Genomic DNA, 19,667 nt, shown 5'->3' on the forward strand with positions numbered 1-19,667 from the left:
TATTATGGTCAAAACGACATTGTACTTTAACAAAAATACTTTACAGCTCTCTTTATTAGTCCATTCAAATGTTTAAAATACATAGACACAATATAAATGGTGCGATAAACCTAAAATAAATAAATAAACTGACGTTAAACAAAGGGTGCAGCCCTTCCGAATGGAACCCAGGGAGAAAGTGAACGCACACTTTCATTCAGCGCGTCTCCTTCACTCGCTCCGCCATGTGCCACATGCACGTTGGGATTGTTTACATCTGAGCGAGTGTCCTTTTGACACACAATACAGCGGTGTTGTGCATTTTATACGTTTGTTGGGTAAAGTATTCTTAATTGCCTTATAAAAAATTAATAATTGGTAATAAATTATTATTTACGGTATTCTGAAGTGCCGACGATTACAATATCGTGCATATTCATTATCGCGATTTATCGCATTACCAAATATCGGCACAAGTCTAATCTACACACAACTTCCCATATTCTGCCAAAAACTTTATTCTGTCTGATGTTTTTCTGACACAGCTTTTTAAGTAGTGCTTAAAGTTAGCTGATTTTCTGATCAATAATTTGTGGTTAAGACAATTAAAAGCTTAGTGTTTAGCCATTTTTGGCCTGGCCTTTTTTTTTTTTCTTTTTTTTTGCCCAGGAGTGTGTGTGTGTTTCAAAGTTAGCAAATGCTAGTCCAAACTGAATACATAAGTTAATAGCCTATTTCACAATTAAAGGGTTAGTTCACCCAAAAATGAAAATTCTGTCATTTATTACTCACCCTCATGCCGTTTCACACCCGTAAAACTTTCGTTCATCTTCGGAACACTAATTAAGATATTTTTGATGAAATCCAATGGTTCAGTGAGGCCTCCATTGTCAGTAAAATAATTAACACTTTCAGATGCCCAGAAAGCTACTAAAGACATATTTAAAACAGTTCATGTGACTACAGTGGTTCAACCTTAATGTTATGAAGTGACGAGAAAACTTTTTGTGCACCAACAAAAAAAAAACAACAACAAAAAAAAAAAACAACTTTATTCAACAAAACACTGCTTCATAAAGCTTTGAAGCTTTACAAATCTTTTGTTTCAAATCAGTGGTTAGGAGCGTGTATCCAACTGCCAAAGTCATGTGATTCGTTCAAAGTGTTTTGAAATTTCAATGGTTCACTACTGGGGGGCATGACTTTGGCAGTTTGATACATGCTCTGAATCACTGATTTGAAACAAAAGTTTCATAAAGCTTCGAAGCTTCATAAAGCAGTGTTTTGAAATCTCCCATCACTATATAATGTTGAATAAAGTCGTTATTTTGTTTTTTGGTGCACAAAAAGTATTCTCGTCGCTTCATAACATTAAGGTTGAACCACTGTAGTCACATGAACTGTTTTAAATATGTCTTTAGTAGCTTTCTGGGCATCTGAAAGTGTTAATTATTTTACTGACAATGGAGGCCTCACTGAACCATTGGATTTCATCAAAAATATCTTAATTAGTGTTCCGAAGATGAACGAAGGTCTTACAGGTGCGTAACGACTTGAGGGTGAGTAATTAATGACAGAATTTTCATTTTTGAGTCTTTAAGGTAAGAATAACATTTCAGTGCTTAAACTGATTATTCCATTTCAATGCAGGATTACAGATTCATTGAAAACTGGCTAAGAATCTGGAGGCACAGTATATTTGCATGCCCCTTTAAAAGCAACTCCATTCATCCATGGCTTCAACAGCTGAATAAATGCGGAGGCAGAGACTAGTGAAAATGCAGAGCACTGTACAGCAGCTGACTTTACCAACTCCCTCAGACTGTTCATTCAGTTTCTGGGAAAAAAGCCACGCAAGACTCTGTGACCCCTCTCAAAGCACAGAAAAGAGACACTGATTTGTTGTGGATAATTTCTGTCGTTCTGCCCTGTACTCCTCAGTGTATCTCTTTTCACATTACATACTCTAATGGAGAGCAGAAAGAGAATATAAATAAATAAGTCAATAAAGGACCAGCGCCAGTGCAATATGCCTACCCACCTGCAGCCCCCGATGCAGATTGAGACCAGCTCCCCCAGACCCAAATTTCTCTCTCCCTCTTTCAAACCCCGTACTCTCACTGTGAAATTGAAACCATATAATATGAGCCATGTCAAAATGCAATCTCACGCCAAATTGGAAGTTGGGATTTCCTATGACACCGCCTCTGGGTCTCAGAGAGAGATAATTACAAAAGGCAGAGGGATAAATAGAAAAGGGAAGGATGTGATATAGGTGGGGGATGGTCAGGGAGGAGAGGGGCCGCTGGTCATACGGATATAAGTAGTGTCACAGCGAGAGGGGACACAACATTTTGCTGCGATCTAGAGTACTAGGAAACAGCAACTTTCCCTAGAGGGAACGATGTGCCCTTTTCACCTGACTGTATGGATTCACTAACTCAAAAAAAGGTGTGCATGTATGTATCGATAGCAGACACAGACACGCACACTCTCACTGATGGAGTATATCTGAGCTATGCGTGTGTTTTAAAGTAGTTCTCTCAGTTTACATATGTATTCACTGTGCAAAAAGCACCATAGTAATATTATGGTACTTTTTGTCATTGTACTATTATCATGTTTTTTTGTACCATAACCGTAATACTATACCGTGGTTTTATTTGACATACTTCTAAGTATCATATAAATACCATGGTAAGGCAATTGTTCAATGCCATAATACATAATATACGGTCCCTACACAGACCTTTTTTTTTTTTTTTTAAGGGAATGAATGTGTAAATATGTGAATATCAATAGAGAGACAGGGATTGTGACAAAGTCATGAAAGTATGTTTCTGCCTCAGAGTAAGAAATAAAATATGTAATTGTGAGGCAAATTTTAAATTAAGAAATAAAGTATGATGAAAACATTATAAGATATTGTAATTTACAATTATGAGAAATAAAGCTGCAACTGTGAGAAATGGTGGAGGAAAAAATACAGAGAAATAAAGTTGCATGATCTACAACCCGAATTCTGGGAATTGTTTGGACGTTTCTAAAATTTGGATAAAATGACAACAAAAAGGCTTTCAAAAATGAGCTCATTTCAAATTTGATGCCTACTACAGGTCTCAAAATAGTTGGGACGGGGGCATGTTTACCATGGTGTAGCATCTTCTCTTCTTTTTAAAACAGTTTGAAGATGTCTGGGCATCAAGGTTATGAGTATCTGGAGTTTTGGTGTTGGAATTTGGTCCCATTCTTGCCTGATATACTGTAGGTTTCCAGCTGCTGAAGAGTTTGTGGTCATCTTTGACTCTTCTACGACGAAGCCATGCTGTTGTAGTAACTGCAGTATGTGGTTTTGCATTGTCCTGCTGAAATATACAGGGCCTTCCCTGAAATAGATGTCATCTGGAGGGGAGCATGTTGCTGTAAAACCTTTATAAGGTATACCTTATGTGCCCCATAGCATCAGAGATGCTGGCTTTTGAACTGAACGCTGATAACACGTTGGAAGGTCTCTCTCCTCTTTAGCCCGGAGGACATGGTGTCTGTGATTTCCAACAAGAATGTCAAATTAGGACTCGTCTGTCCATAGAACACTTTTCCACTTTGAAACAGTGCATTTTAAATGAGCCTTGACCCACAGGACATGATGGCACTTCTGGACCATGTTCACATATGGCTTCCTTTTGCATGATAGAGCTTTAGTTGGCATCTGCAGATGGCACGGTGGATTGTGTTAACCGACAGTGGTTTCTGGAAGTATTCCTGGGCCCATTTTGTAATGACATTGACACAATCATGCCGAAGAGTGATGCATTGTCGTCTGAGGACCCGAAGACCACGGGCATCCAATAAAGGTCTTCAGCCTTGTCTCTTACGAACAGAGATTTCTCCAGTTTCTCTGAATCTTTTGATGATGTTATGCACCGTAGATGACATTTGCAAAGCCTTTGCAATTTGACTTTTTTTTTTTCTTTTTCAGCCATCTGTTGCCCCCATGCCAACTTTTGTGGGACCTGTAGCAGGCATCAAATTTGAAATGAGCTTATTTCATGGATGAAAGTGTAACATTTCTTCCTTTAAACATTTGTTATGTTATCTATGTTCTATTGTGAATAAAATGTTGGCTCATGTGATTTGAAAGTCTTTTAGTTTTAATTTATTCAAATTTAAAAAGTCCCAACATTTCCAAAATTTGTTGTAATATGAGCTGTAAAGTCACAATTATGACAAATAAAATCAATTAGGACAGATAAAGTCGCAGTTGCGAGGAAACAAGTTGTAATTGTGTGATTTAAAGCTGCATATTTGAGAAAAAATATTCACAATTAAAAGAAAAAAAATAATTATGGGAATAAAGTGGAATTTTGAGATCAATTAGAAAAATTCACAATAATGAGAAATAAAATCTTATTAGTAAGATATAAAGTCAGAATTAGGTCACACTTTTTTCGAGTCCACTTTAGACATTCTGCTAACAATAAGTAACTTTGCAACTACATGTCAACTAACTATAATTAATTTGCAACTACATGTCAACTCTCATTAATGTATTACTAAACTGTAAGGTATGGTAAGGGTTAGTAGAATAAGCTGACATGTACTTGCAAAGTTGGGGGAACACCAAAATAAAATATAGTAAGCAGATAGTTACTTATAGTAGAATGTCTAAAGTGGACTATCAAAAAATAAAATATTACCCAGAATTATCTGTTTTATTTGTTTTGTTTCAGTGATGGAATCCAGCATTCATGCACAGCTCACTGCTTCACTGCAACTAAATATCACAACCAAAAGTAGGTGAAACATAACCACACAGTCAGTACTCATTTACCATACACAGTCCTTTCTAAACAAAAAAAAGCTAAATATCTTACTCACTAAGTACTTGTCTGACCAAAAGAACTGCCAAACTATCAGGTGCTGGAATGACTCAATAACACAAGCTTAATGAGGAAGCTGCTAAGATACAAAGATAGCACTATGAAAAGAACCATGAACTAGCTAATCATTCACTCCTTATCATCAATTATCATTTTAAAAGGTGCTTCAGGCTTTGAGATCAATATTCTCTTCAAGGCATGCGAGCAGTGTATTAAGAAAAGGCTTTGAGGGAGGATCTGCGTCAATATGCATCATGTCTTCCAGCTATAATCGATAATTGCTGAAACGCTATAAGTGGAGCTCCAGGAATAAGCTTCATGTTTGTGAACACATACACATGAAGTATAGATATGTATAGGAACAAGAAGCAAAGTCGACCAGAATGTGGGAGTTTTTACATGTCATACTCTCAGGACCCCGTTTCCTCACACAGCCTGCGGATCACAACACAACTCTCAATTAAAAGGAGTCTGAAGCTGGCCAGAGGTGGTTTGACTGCTTTGCACTGAGACATCTGCTGCATTTTTCTAGTTGAGCTCTCCTTCCCTGAGGACTTCTGATTAAGCATCAAGGATGTGAGATGAGCAGTTTTGGGAGAGGAGTGAAAAGAGTGCATTGGGATGTGGCCCACTGGTGTTTGGACTACTGAGAGTCAGATCAAACACTGATAGTTAGTAGTATAGTTAGCAATTACTGAGCATATAGACACTATTTTAACCCTTGCGTTGTGTTGAAAATCCTTTACCTAATTTGGTGTTCCCAATCAAAAATGATTGGCCTTTTAAATGGCTAGTAAATCTCTCATTATGCTATATTATTACCAAATATTGGATTCAATCTTTTTGTTAACTTTCAGTTAACAAAGGTTTTGCATTTCTTTTTGGAAATGATTGATCATAGGCCTTATTGATCTGAGCTTATGCACCTCAGTGTTTGAGTAAAAAAAAAAATAAATAAATAAAAAAAATTAGGTGTCATAAACTCAGATCAATGAGGCCTATGATCAATCCTTTCCAAAAAGAAATACAAGACTTGTCGTAATTTAAAGAAAACAAGTTAATGAAAAGATTGAATCCAATATTTGGACATAACATAGCAAGAGATTTATAAGCATTTTTTATAGCTGGGTGTAACAAGGTGTAATAAGTAATTTTTGATTTTCACTAGGCCTCAAATGATTATTGATTTTCACTAGGCCTATCTTTTTCATATGTTTTAAAGGAGCAGTTCACCCAAAAATTATCATGATAACCAGCTGGATCCTTTTTAAGCCTGGTCAATTCAGTCATTCTTTGCTAAGTATGTTATGTACTGCATTTCTGAACCGTTGTATCCTGTTTTCCTTTGTCTTGGTTTATTCTGCCCATGCGTTGCCAACTTAACGATTCCTTTTGAGACTTTTTTTCAAAAGTTTAGGGACAAATCCTATCTAGATTCTTATTGTGCCTACTTGTCTATATTCATATTTATATAGATCAATGAATTTGCCATAATGATGCCATCTAGTGACATTTAGCTACCAGTTTTTAGCTACATTCAATTGAAAGCAATTAGCAACACTGATTCTGCTTGGTGCTCTGGATTACTTTTTGGCTGAATCCTAAATGGGACTGTGACGAGCAGGGCGGGCGAGAGCCGTGAGGGAACGGCGCGAGGCCGGTGACGCCTCGAGTCTCTCACGGAGGAGCTCCGGAGGCATAAAAGGAGGAGTGACATCAGTGAAGGTCGAGAGAGGACCAGGCCTGGACTTTATGTTATGGTTTTGTTATGTTTGGGTGGCCGGCAGACGTCCGCGAGGGTCTGCCGGCATTACTTTCGTTTTGTTTGTTTATTTTGAGATTAAACTTTTGTTGAATGTTCGCCGGTTCCCGCCTCCTTCTTCCCACATCTACTGACCGTGTTACATTGGTGCCGAAACCCGGGAGGAAGAGCCCTCGCTGCTGAGGGGGATCGCGGTGCTGCGGAGTTCGGGCAGCGCGGGAGTGGAAGACCGCGAGAGGCTGCCCGAGGCGGTGGTGCTGGAGCCTAGTGAAAGGTGGGACGGAGAGACTCGAGGCGTCACCGGCCTCGCGCCGTTCCCTCACGGCTCTCGCCCGCCCTGCTCGTCACAGGGACCCTCATGGTCTTCCTCTGCGTCCACACTTTCGTGACGTAATGCCTCTTTGACTGCCAGGTAAAGTCCTCTGCGTAGCTCACAGACTTGTGGGCTCAGCTGAAGTGTGTATTGTGGGTGCCTAATGGCCACAAAGTGGGCATTCGTGAGCACCCTTCTGAAACCTAAAATGATGAATGGGACACCCTACAGTTTTGTGGATTTAACGGACATGTGCACGCGGCAGCCATTGTAAGTCCACAAGACCGAAAGTGCAAAGTGCATAGAAGTGTGCCATTTGGGATTCAGCCATAGTCTGTGTTTCTTGGACTCTGTTATTGTTTGGACTGTTTTGCTGGTATATGACCTTTGCCTGTATTTGAATTACGATTATGGATTACCCTTCTAATAAATACTGCGTTTGGATCCTCAGCCTTCGAGTGTCTGAGCAGTTTCATAACAAAATCAAAGATTGCTGGTCACTCTTTTCCATGAAATTACAATGAATGTGTGTAGAGGACTCAAAAGCAACATAAGTATTATATAAATATTCAAAGTCACAAGAGAGCTTCGAATCAGTCTAATTTGGAAACAGACTGAAATTTAAGCCATTATTCTTTCCAAAAGTTAAGCTAGAGAAACAGATCATGTCATTCTTTTTTTTTTTTTTGTGAATGAATAATTCAGATTTTAAGTCATTCTAATCTACTGTATCAGTGAGTTGAACTTGGGAGTTGAATCAGTCCAATTAATGAATGAGTCCTTTAGACTCGTTTTGTGATTTACATGTGGCAAACAGCCATTATTAAATTAAATTATTATTAAATTTAAGCCATTATTCTCTGTGAGTTAAACTTGAGAATTGAGAGTCATTCAGACCATTTTGTTAACCAGAACAACCAATTCAATGATTGACTCAAAAGAATAATTCATTCACAAAATCGATCATCGCTACTTACCTCATCAACGTGCATGCTTTTTCTGATTTTCAATGGGTTTGGAACAACATGAGAGCTAATAAATACAATATAAATATGTGTCCTTCTGTTTTATGTGTGAGCAAAAGCAATGAAAGCTTTCTCTTTTTTTGGAAGACACTGTCACATCGTCAGCCAAAGGTGAGAAGGTTGGAGGGAAGGACCAGACAGGAGAGCAGACACAGAACAGCTTTCAAACAGGAACCTTTAAGATATCTTCCTGACAACATGAACTGACACAAAGTGGTCCCTTTCCTATTGGCCGACTCTTCGCAGGGACTACAGGCTGACTCCACTGACAGAATATGTGATCCGTGAGCTCAGAACAGGTATCAGATGTTCCCACTCCTGCATTTGACAGCTAAGAGCTTCACTCTGATACAAGGACAGCAATGGGTCAAAACAGACGTAGGCTTAGAAGAAAAGAAAAAAAGAATAAAAAAACAACAACTTCAACTCAAAGTTTCCAACAACTACTCTCTCAGAGGAAAAAACTGAGCTCTGAGGCAGAGCGCGAAGGATTCGTTGATATGCTTCACTTGTGAGAAACAGAGGCACAAGTGCAAGGTGAAGGAAACACAAACGGTAAAAGAAGACGCTCTTAGCAAAAGAAGGAGAATAAAATATTAAATAGTGAAAAGCGAGAATCCCACCAAAATGCTAGCAGTGCTCCCTCAGAGTAAGGTTTATGTTGTGTGTTTGCAGAAGCTGAATCAAATAGGAGTTATTACCGAACACTAAAACGAACACTAAAAAACATTTCATTTATAAAAAGGTACTTTCATAAACTTAATAAAAAAAAAATAAAACCAACTAAACTATGAACAATAGTAAAAAAAAAAACAGACTGAAATAATGAACTACTACAACAAATTTTTCTATAATCAGAAAGAATCTGAAAAAATTAACAGACTTTTAAAAAAGCACACAAAAGACTAAAAAGAAAATCAACTAAAACTGGGTGAAAAACTGATGTAAAATAATAATAGAAGAATCCTAATCATTAAGTTAATCACATGACATGACCCATGTCCAGAAAAATAGGATTATATTTGTACATTTGAAAAAAAAAAAAAAAAAAAAATTATATATATATATATATATATACTGTATATCTTTTCTTTTTGTCTTTCCCTTTTCCTACACATTCTGCCTTTTCTTCTCTTTGACAGCTATTCAAGTAGTTCTGACGCAGAAAGCTTTGAACATCATACATCAAAGTTTCCTCATGCATGGTTCATGCCTAATGCACTTATGTGACCATCCATCTGGACATGAGAAAGACACTAAGAGGAAAATTCACTAAAATAATTGTGCCCACTGATAGCATTGTTTATGTCAGTGCTTTTCAATCCTGGTCCAGTAGACCAACCACCCTGCACATTTTTTATGTCTCTCTTATGTGACACTGTTCAGTTCATAGAGCTCTCTATGAGCTGATGATCTAATGCCTGCTACAGCAACCCTATAAGATCATTACAAATTATACTTTACAACATGGATCTTATAAACTTGGGTACGACATGTATGTAGACTGTACGATGATGACACTTATTGAATCGTAGGCTACGACTACAACTTGGCATGCACATTTTTGCAAATGGAGATTGAGGTTAGCAGTTTTAAGTTTTAGCGCCATGTCGCGTTGATCCATATACAATTTCATGTTGCATTTTTATTGACTAGTCAGTAGATGTAGGTCATAGCAGAAAAAACACACTGTGAGACACTGTCAGAAAAGTATCGCAGACTTTGGTCGCAAGACCATGACAACGGCTGTCTTTAAACCTCTCTCACTGTATGATGTAGGACCACCGTTTAGGAGCCACGACAACTGAAATCACCACGATTGGTCATCTTTCGTCTGGGACAGCCCAAAATCATGCAATGTGTACCAGGCATAAATCAGGTGTGTTAAATAAGGGAGACATACAAAATGTCCAGAGTGGTGAGTCCCTGGGACCAGAAGTGAAAACCACTAGTTAATGTACACGGTGTCTGCTTAATTATACAATACTGAGCGCCATTTAGGTGTTAGCTCTGAAAAAAATGACAGTGATGTCTAAGGATGCACAATATATCATCATAATGTTTACGGGCCAATATTCAAGATTTTTTGTTGGTCAAATACACTGTACCATTCAAAAGTTTGAGGTCAGTAAGAATTTTTTTTTTAAAGAAATTAATTATTTTATTCAGCAAGGATGCATTAAATTGATCAAAAGTGACAATAAAGATATTTCTAGTGTTACAAAAGGTTTATATTTCAAAGAATCCAGAAAAAAAGTAGCATAACTGTTTTCAACTTTGATAATAAGAAATGTTTCTTGAGCAGCAAATCAGCATATCAGAATGATTTCTGAAGGATCATGTGACACTGAAGACTGGAGTAACGATGCTGAAAATTCAGCTTTGCCATCACAGTAATAAATTACACGTTAAAAATTACACATTTCAAAATATTTCTGTTTTTACTGTATCTTTGATCAGAGAAATACAGCATTGATGAGCATAAGGGACTTCCTTCATTTTTTTTTTTAATAAAAAAAAAATAATAATAAATAAAATAATAATAAAAAACAAAGATATGACGTATGTAAGGTAGTACAACTAGATCTCTTTCATTGAATCCAAAATGTTTTCATTATAATCTGCACATATAAATATATTTTAAAGATTATTTATAATGTCATTTAAAATTATTGAATTTCAAGAGTTAGGTTTTTAATTTATTTAGACAAAATAGTGTCATTTTCATATTGGCCATTTATCAGTTAGGCAATAATATGAAAACAATTATACATGTTTAAAAAATTCACATCCGAGTGCCCTCGTGAAACATTAATTATTAGCAAAGTTAACAAAGAATTATGCATAGTTTGTATATAACAGAGGACTTTCTTTTCTTTGTGTAAATGAAGCTTGGATGAAGTTTGTCAAATTGGCCAATCAATTGATCTCCATCACACTTTTCCCACCAGGGCATCAGTTCAGTTTTCAGACACAATGGTGAAGTTTGGCAGTCGAGACATCGCAAACTGCAGTATGTGTTCCTGTTACTTCAAGATTAGAGGGAAATTTAGCCTTATCTTGAACCCTGCTTCTAACAGACTCCAAATCGGCTTTTAATGGAGTAAAACTTAACAACAGAACATCAGTCCAACTCCCTCTTCCTCTCTGTCTCTTGACGTCTCTAAAGAACAATACTGTCAGACTACATGTAAACAATCCAGACAAGCACACAATTGGCAACGCACATCATTACGGCTTAATAAATCACTCAATGCAAACCCCACAGATTTCTCACCCTGCAAACGCTAAGAGCATTTTAAGCATTAGCGGCCTAAAATTAAAGCCTGTTTCCTTGGCAACAATAAACCGCTTGTACTTTGCTTTGTAGATCTGTCCATTAAGAAGGGTTTGTGCCTGAATGTGACAGGCAGGGATCTCCGTATTACAGGATTGTGGTGATGCTTACTGAAATCCCCAGTCAGGAAGACGGCCTCCGCTCCCGGGGCCCATTCCCTAAGGACCAGAGTGTTGTCGGATCGCCGCTGAATTCCGAAGGACTGGTAGCTCAGTGTGAAGCGATCAAAGGTCCCTTCCGCCTCCTCCAGCTGTGCCAGGCGCTCTGCAAACTGCTTGTATCTGAAGACATGACAGAGAGGGAGATAAAGATAGAAATATACAGAGAGAACAGACATAATAAAGACATTATAGTCTCGAGCTCCATTTCTCACCCTTCCATGAACCAGTGTTCTGCAACTTTAGACAGTTGTTCTTAGTTCACACAAAAATATCACTCAAATTCAGCTTTCTCTGTCAGCTTTGCATCACAGAGAAAACTTTTATTTTCAAGTTATTTTGTGCAGAAGATCTGGCTAATGAGTCACAGGTGCAGAGATACACACGTGGCTTTTTTCAAGAAAAGTTTGTCGTACACACAAGCGTTAACACACAGTGATTAAAAGAAGAGTCTGTAGCCTTTAGAAAGAGATTTCAAAGGAGTTTCTTGCTCTTCTACTCCTTCAAGCTTGCCTCTTTCACTGAAAATATGTGATAGGCCTAAATTCAGATCAACTAAAACACAGATTTAATTTTGTAAGACTGGGTAGGCCTACTGATACAAATTTTATGATTCTGGGTTAGGAGAATGTATTAGAACATTTAAAAAAAAAAAACATACTAGGGATGGGAGAAAAAAAAATCGATCCATCACGATTCTCACTCCAACGATTCTGGATCGATCCTGAGAATTTCAGAATCGATTCTGAGCTTAGTTTTAATTCAGGTGCGCAATGACGCTGAGTGTGCTTTAGCTTTAGAAACACATGGATTCTGCTTGCTTCAAATTCCTCACAAACATACAGTACTCGAACCTTCCGTAAAATAATAATTAATAAAATTCGGAAAGACTGAAGCGAATTACAACATTCGCGGGCTTGCAGTGAGAGACGCGAGCTTTGTTTGATGTTGCTGTGCGCGGTCTCGCCCGTCGATATTTTCCTTACAAATGCTGTACGTACGAAAGCAGCATTTATGTCGTTAGGAATGCAGTGGACTTATATATTTAAAATATGAAACTCACTTACAGAAGGCTGCTTTCAATTTCAAATGTTGACGCTTTGTTTGTGAAGAGTGCGGCTGTGCGCGGCTCCGTGTAATGTAGCCTACTTGCATCTCAAAATGGTTTTATGACGCAGCCAGTTTTGTCTTAGGGGATTAAATGGACATGACAAACCACATTACTTATTATAGCCTATTTCAAAAGAGTTTCGTGCGTGAATGCAACTTATTAGATCTCACTGTCTATAGGCCTATAACAATCAAACGATAGTAAACATGAGAAAAAAAAAACGTTCAGAGAATCTTAAATACTGAAAGCACTCTTTGTTTATTGTTTGCAATGTTTCGTTGCTCCTCTTTATTATTTGCTACTTGCTTGTATGTTTTGAAGTTATAAGTTTAAAATTCTTAACATACAATTGTTTTAATTACATTTTTTCAATTTGTAATTATTTTAGTAGAAGTAAAAGTAGGCCTACTTATAATTACTTATGTAAGGATATGTAAATGTAAGGACTTTAAGGTTATTAAGTAGGTAAACTAATTAATTAATAAAAAAAAGTAGATCAAGTATAGTTTTGGAATTGGAATCAGAATCGAATCGCGAGATGACTAAAGATTCCCACCCCAATACATACTTTACCATAAAGAGTGCCAAAATAGCATTTATATATATATATATATATATATATATATATATTATATATATATATATATATATTTTTTTTTTTTTTTTTATTTTTTTTTTTTTTATTTCATAATAAATTTGAAAAAATTTAATAACAAAACACAAAACTTATTGAGATTTATTGGATTGCAGGCACACTACAAATAATGTTTGGTGAACATTTGTTCACTCATCACCTGAAAATCCAGTAAAAGGTGGTAAAAAGTAGGCTACATGGTCTATCTGTTAGGGAGAGCTGTAAGGGCACAACGTCATCATTAATTCGCACCTGTAATAATTCAATGTTTAAATATTTTAAAGCATTGAATTACTCTCGAATCATGATACATTAGATTTTAGCATTTTAAATTAATTGACGAAACAAACGATTCAAATATCAATCACTGTGTCCGAAATCGCCCCTATACCCTCATTCACTATTCCCTACATTAGTCCACTAATATAGTTCACTTGAGGGAGTGAATGAAAACGAGTGAGCTAATTCAGACACTGAGTGCGCCGGAAGGGCTGCCACTTTTGCATAGTTTGTGTTTGCTGTTTAAAAATTATTTGGACCAGTGGTTTGGGAAATGGATGGATGGATGATTCAGCTGCAGGTGCCATCTTCTGGTCAGATGCGGGTATTCATTTGGTCCACGACTCTCATAGTAAATTATATATTCTCTATCTGTTGAGCATACAACAGTTGTACACTTGTAATTATGGTGTATTGTGGGATTGTATGAGTGCACTCGATAACAGGATTGAATGAGTGCTCTCGATACCTTCCACTATGGTTTCGGAAACCACTACAAATGGCTGTCCTCCCAAATATTGAGATATTTCTAACTGCGGAACCACACGTCACAGCAGTCTGAGGACAACAGCGCCAGTGTCAGACCGAAGTTAGGGTGGTGCTGACGATACTGTATCCCCAAAACCCCACCCAACCCAACCCAACCAATAAACCTATACCTTGATGACGCTTATAAGCTCCACCCCAGCACCAAAATCCCACTTCAGACATGTAATTTGGGATATTCCCAGGTCCAACTTCACATGGAATACTGCATCAGACCGGTGCTGGGGTGGAGCTTATAAGCATCATCAAGGTATAGGTTTATTGGTTGGGTGGGTTGGGCATTCGTTAAGGCAGAGCTTATAGTTATAGTAAAGGGAAGGGTGGGGATACAGTATCGTCAGCACCACCCTAACTTCGGTCTGACGCTGATGCTGCCATTCTCAGACTGCTGGTTTATTCCTCGATTCAATTCAAATAGGTTTATTCCTCAATTCAATTCGAGTACTCAATTTTTAAAAAATCCTTGATTGCAATTTGCCTGTGCATTAGCCGGCAAAATACCAGAAGTGGTGCATTCCATGAATGAGAATCCACAAACCGCATTATTTGACCGTTTTCTAAGGCTGCGTGATGTATTTAAACCATTTAAAATGATAATATAACATATATTGTGAATTCACAATGGCTGCAATTCCATTAAATAAATAGTGAATAGATAAATAGGGTGAAGCACAACGCTTTATTTACATGGTTACGAGTTTCTTCCTTCTCAGAGCGTCTCCGTTCATAGACGCTATGCATGACCTCGGTCTCTGCACGTGCTGTTTGTTTGTCTGGAACAAACAGCATGAGACTGCTATTTGTTCCAGCAAGTCTGGAACGCAGCATGAGACTGCTGCCCTGTTGCTGCTGTCCCCAGACGGCTGTGACGTATGGCTGGGTGGCTCTGCATTTGGTGCCTTATTTAAGGATATAGGGGGCCATGGGCTGTATCCGAAAACTGAAAAATTCTGCCTTCAGAGGATGCATTCCAAGGTAGGAAGGCATCAAGGCACAGTTGAATCCAATGTTAGGTCCGAAAACTGAAAAATGCTGCCTTCGGAGGATGCATTGTAAGGTAGGAAGGCATCTAAGTTTGAATCTAATGTTAGCTTCTCTTCCTGTCTTTTGAGATACCTCATCTGATCGATTTTTGAAAGCAGCATAGATGCATCCTACGCTGCCTGTGATATCCCACCATCCAGTGATTTCCATTCTGTGACAGTTGAGCTAAAAATAAATAAAAGATGGCCAACGTTTTCCACTTTTGATATCATTTCTAGCGATTAATTACTATGCTGCCTGCAAAGTCTTTGCCTGATAGGGCAGCCAGCAACAAGTTAGCTGCTTAATTTTTCGGCCGCAGATGTTTCAAGATCAATGCTATGCATCATCGGGATTTGTAAGCAGTGCATTGAAAAAATGTGTGAATCGTTAGACCCTTACAGAATAGATTAAAATCGACAAATCTATATTTTCAACATAGTCCTATTATGTCGGGATGACAGACCACAAAGTGTGGACGTGTTCTCAATGGTGAATAAATGAAACCCCAATGAATCAAATCTCTGACTGATTTGTTAAAATGTATTTTAATGTCTGTTTGAATAGTGTGAAATACTGAGGAAAAAGAAAAACAAAACATCTTATTTGTGGCTTGACATTTTCAAGTATTTTGCCAGTTTTTTAGCACAACACTGCTCGTATCTGCTCACTCAACTGAAAAAATGAGCAGAGATCTGTGTCCTCCTCCGTACTGTTAATTGACGTTTCTACCTGATAGACTCTAATTGTGCTAATGCTTAATGGCACCTCGGTCTCTGGTTAAGTGGCTTAATGCACATTCTTACTTTGAACAATTAGAACAATATTTTTTTTGTGTGTGAATTTCCCACTTCATAAATTCAGAATTTAATCTCAAAAGATGAAATGTGAAGTTAACTGATTTAGAAAAGAATTGTTTTAGGAAAGTCAAAAGGGCAATACCCATAGCAATTGCTGACCCAAACAGTCCACATCTGTTACTAAGCATCAAAATTGTGTGATACTTAAAGTACTACATTGCAATCAATTACATATTTTTTTTTCTCAAAAATGCTATAAACATCTTTGTCTCCAAACACTTAAATCATGATCAGACAATTAGGTATAGTGACGACAAAAAAAAAAAAAAAGGATAATTATTCTACATATTTCCCTTGTTTGCCATTTTCCATGCTTGTCCATTCATTTTAAATGGTGTGTAACTAAGGTAAAAGATTGAGACCTCTGGGCTTGAGCTGGTGTTTGAATGTAAAGAGTGTTGGGTCCAGCTGGGACTTCTGTGTGCATATTCATGGCAGTGTTAGGAATAATTACCGATGGGAACCGCTCATTTGGGTTCCTCTGGGAGTTTAAAGTGCTCATTAAAACTTGAGGAACAACAGGGTGATGGGTGCCGTCAAGTGGCCTCTCAAACACTGCTCTAATCACATAGATAGAGAGCGAGAGAGATGGGGAAAAAGAAAACAGACAGACAGACAAAAGGAAAAACAGGCAGAATCTCTTCCTGATGATTCCCAGATAAACATAAATGACCAAACCACTCGACCGATTACCGGTTTGACAGTTAACAGCCACAGTCACAGATGTACAGTCACAACCTGTCAGGTGAATGAGCAAATGTACTCGCCTAGCTTTCCTGGACTGTGACGATCGAAAAACCTGATGTTTATGGAATGCTTTTATGGAATAGCTGACAAAAGAAGCAGAATTAATATTCCACAAAGCTGCAGAAAAGAAGATAAAAAAAAAAAAAAACAAGCAAGCTTTAAAAGTGGTTATTTCACGGCCTTAAGACCGTACTTCTGATGGGCCACACACTGAGATCCACCAGGCTTTTTTTAGACGTCTGCCAATCCGGCTGGATACAAAAGGGAAAATATGACCCCCATAGAGCAGAAGGAGCAACTTAATCGCCCCCTGAACAAATCCTTTCAGCAGGCCATTACTTACTCAGTCCGGTGGTCAAACGGACTCAAGCTCCGAAAGAATCGGCGCTCAGCTCGACCCTGCTGGAGGTGCAGAGGAGAGGGAGGGGACGTGGGAAACGTTGCAGCCTGCCATTGCGGATATAATAACAAGCTTTCTGCCGTTCTGTAATAACAATGATTCAAGGCAGCCAGGAGCAGCCACAAAGTGGTGCATGCTGCTCCGGTCAGTTTTTAAAGAGGCTACACTTGACCATTCGATCCTATGCTCTTGAAAGCACGTTTTAGAGAACGGCCACGCTCGTTGAACGGGGACGCCTCAGAGGGTGAGCGTGGGGAGCTCGAGAGAGATTGTTAGAAGAGCGAGGGCGCTCACGCACGTCTCATCTTCTTCGCTAACAGCCCCGGGGTGAGCTGACTCATCATGACACAGCGCTTTTCGCACAGATAGCTCACTTACACGCGGATGAAAACACATGGCAGCAAATACCTCTCATTTCTGCCCCTGGCGTCCCTGCATGACCATAAAAGAATCACAGAGGGTCTTTCAAAGCTTTAGAGGCTCTCTTGTGTACACCCAGAGGCGTCAAAACCAAAACTCAAAAGCATAGTTTAGCTTTGGAGTGGAATGAGGTAAACAAGGACTCAAGAGAAACGGGAAGTGCTGATGGTTTAATATCTGCAGTGTAAGATGGTAAGCTAAGAGGTATAAGTCGTCATTTTTGTTAAATATTGGTTGTTTCTTTAACCCAGGGCACTTTGTTAAACTTTGTTTACTTGTTACTTTGCTTTGAAAACTTTTTAGCATGCTTTGCTAATCATTTACACTTTTGCAAAGATTTCTTAAAGGGTTAGTTCACCCCAAAATGTGTCATTAATCAATCACACTCATGTCGTTCCAAATCAGTAAGACCTTCGTTCATCTTCAGAACACAAATTAAGATAGTTTTGATAAAATCCAAGAGTTTTTTTTATCTCCAATAGAAAGCAACGTAATTACCACATTCAAGGTCCAGAAAAGCAGTAAAGACACTGTTAAAATATTCAACGTGACTACAGTGGTTCAACCTTAATGTTATGAAGCAACGAAAATATTTTTGTGTGCAAAAACAAAACAAAAATAATGACTTTATTCAACAATTTCATCTCTTCCTATCAGTCTCATACACTGTTTATGTTGTACAGACAGTGCAGCACTTCCACGTTCTATGTCAGAACGCCGACTCAGTATTGGCTGACGCTGTTCATGTGAGCAACACGACACATGCATGTGATGCTGACGCAGGAGCCGGCGTTCTGACGTAGAACACGGAAGCCTGCGTTGTCTATACAATGTAAATAGCGTAGGAGACTGATAAGGGAGAGACAAAATTGTTGAATACAGTTGTTATTTTTGTTTTGTTTTTGAACCACTGTAGTCACGTTAACTGTTTTAACAATGTTTTTATACTTTTCTCGACCTTGAATGTGGTAATTACATTGCTTTCTATGGGAAAAAAAAAAAATTGGATTTAATCAAAATTATCTTAATTTGTGCTCTGAAGATGAACAAAGGTCTTACGAGTTTGGAACGACATGAGGGTGAGTAATTAATGACATTTTTAGGTGAACTAACCCTTTAATGTTGTAAGTCTCTTATTCTCACCAATGCTGCATGTATTTGATCAAAAATACAGTAAAAAAAAAAACATTAATATCAAATATTTCAAATAAGTTTTCTATTTGGATATTTTCAAATGTAATTTGTTCCTGTGATGCAAAGCTGAATTTTCAGCATCATTACTCCAGTCTTCAGTATCACATGATCCATCAGAAATCATTCTAATAAGCTGATTTGGAGCTCCGAAAACTATTATTAATGTTGACAGCTGTAATGGTAGCACTTTATTTTACAGTCCCGTTTCACATGAACATTAACTATTACTGTAGTAATGTAGTAATGACACTAACTGGGTAATAACTAGGTACTAACCCTGAATCTACTCCTAAACCTGAATTTAGCCCATGTAGTTACCTTACACTACTCAGTACTATTGTGGGTATTACACTGCAAGTACATTATAAAGTGTTCAGGATCATCAGGATTCTTTGATGAATAGAAAATTCACAAGAACAGCATTTATTTGAAATACTCAGTTTTAATCAATTTAATTCATCCTTGCTAAATAAAAAATATTAATTTCTTTAAAAGAAGAAAATTTTCTTTAAAAGAAAATCTAATGATGCCAAACTTTTGAACGGTGTATTTTTTTGCTACTTTTCAAATTTTTAAATGTAAAGATTTTATTGTTTTACAATTTGGCCTAGACCTGCAATCAAAATATAAAACTGCATCATAAATAAATTAATCATTAGGTTTGAAAAAAAATCTAAACAAAGACTAAAACAAGCATCAACCATTTAATATCATTTTTAAATAAATTTTTTTAGATTAGAGATTAAAGAAGGTTTATTGTCTTTCCAGTCATATTGTGGTATGCAGTGGAATGAAATGTCGTTTCACTACGTATGGAGCGCAGTTAAAACAAAAGTAGGGTAGACCAGGTACAGTTCGTACAGGGGTACAGTTGAAACACCTTAAATAACTTGCGTACGCAACAAGTCTGATCTGTGATATTTGCTTCGCACATGCGTATTAGCGCTCTTTTTGATCATGGGAAATTTGAAGTACATGCGCTTCTCCAGTCCGAAGATA

The 19,667-nt window shown here is 37.7% G+C and overlaps 1 protein-coding gene across 1 annotated transcript in view; it reads right to left on the reverse strand.

Moving 5' to 3' along the window:
- The window catches only part of gbe1a (glucan (1,4-alpha-), branching enzyme 1a), a 193,540-nt gene that overhangs the window by 161,764 nt on the left and 12,109 nt on the right, over positions 1-19,667 (reverse strand). The window contains exon 2 of the mRNA XM_067397121.1: positions 11,408-11,577. Coding sequence (XP_067253222.1) covers positions 11,408-11,577 — 170 coding nt within the window. The remainder of the gene's footprint in view (positions 1-11,407; positions 11,578-19,667) is intronic.

The sequence above is a fragment of the Chanodichthys erythropterus genome, chromosome 10 (assembly GCF_024489055.1).
Source record: "Chanodichthys erythropterus isolate Z2021 chromosome 10, ASM2448905v1, whole genome shotgun sequence".
Lineage (NCBI taxonomy): Eukaryota > Metazoa > Chordata > Actinopteri > Cypriniformes > Xenocyprididae > Chanodichthys > Chanodichthys erythropterus.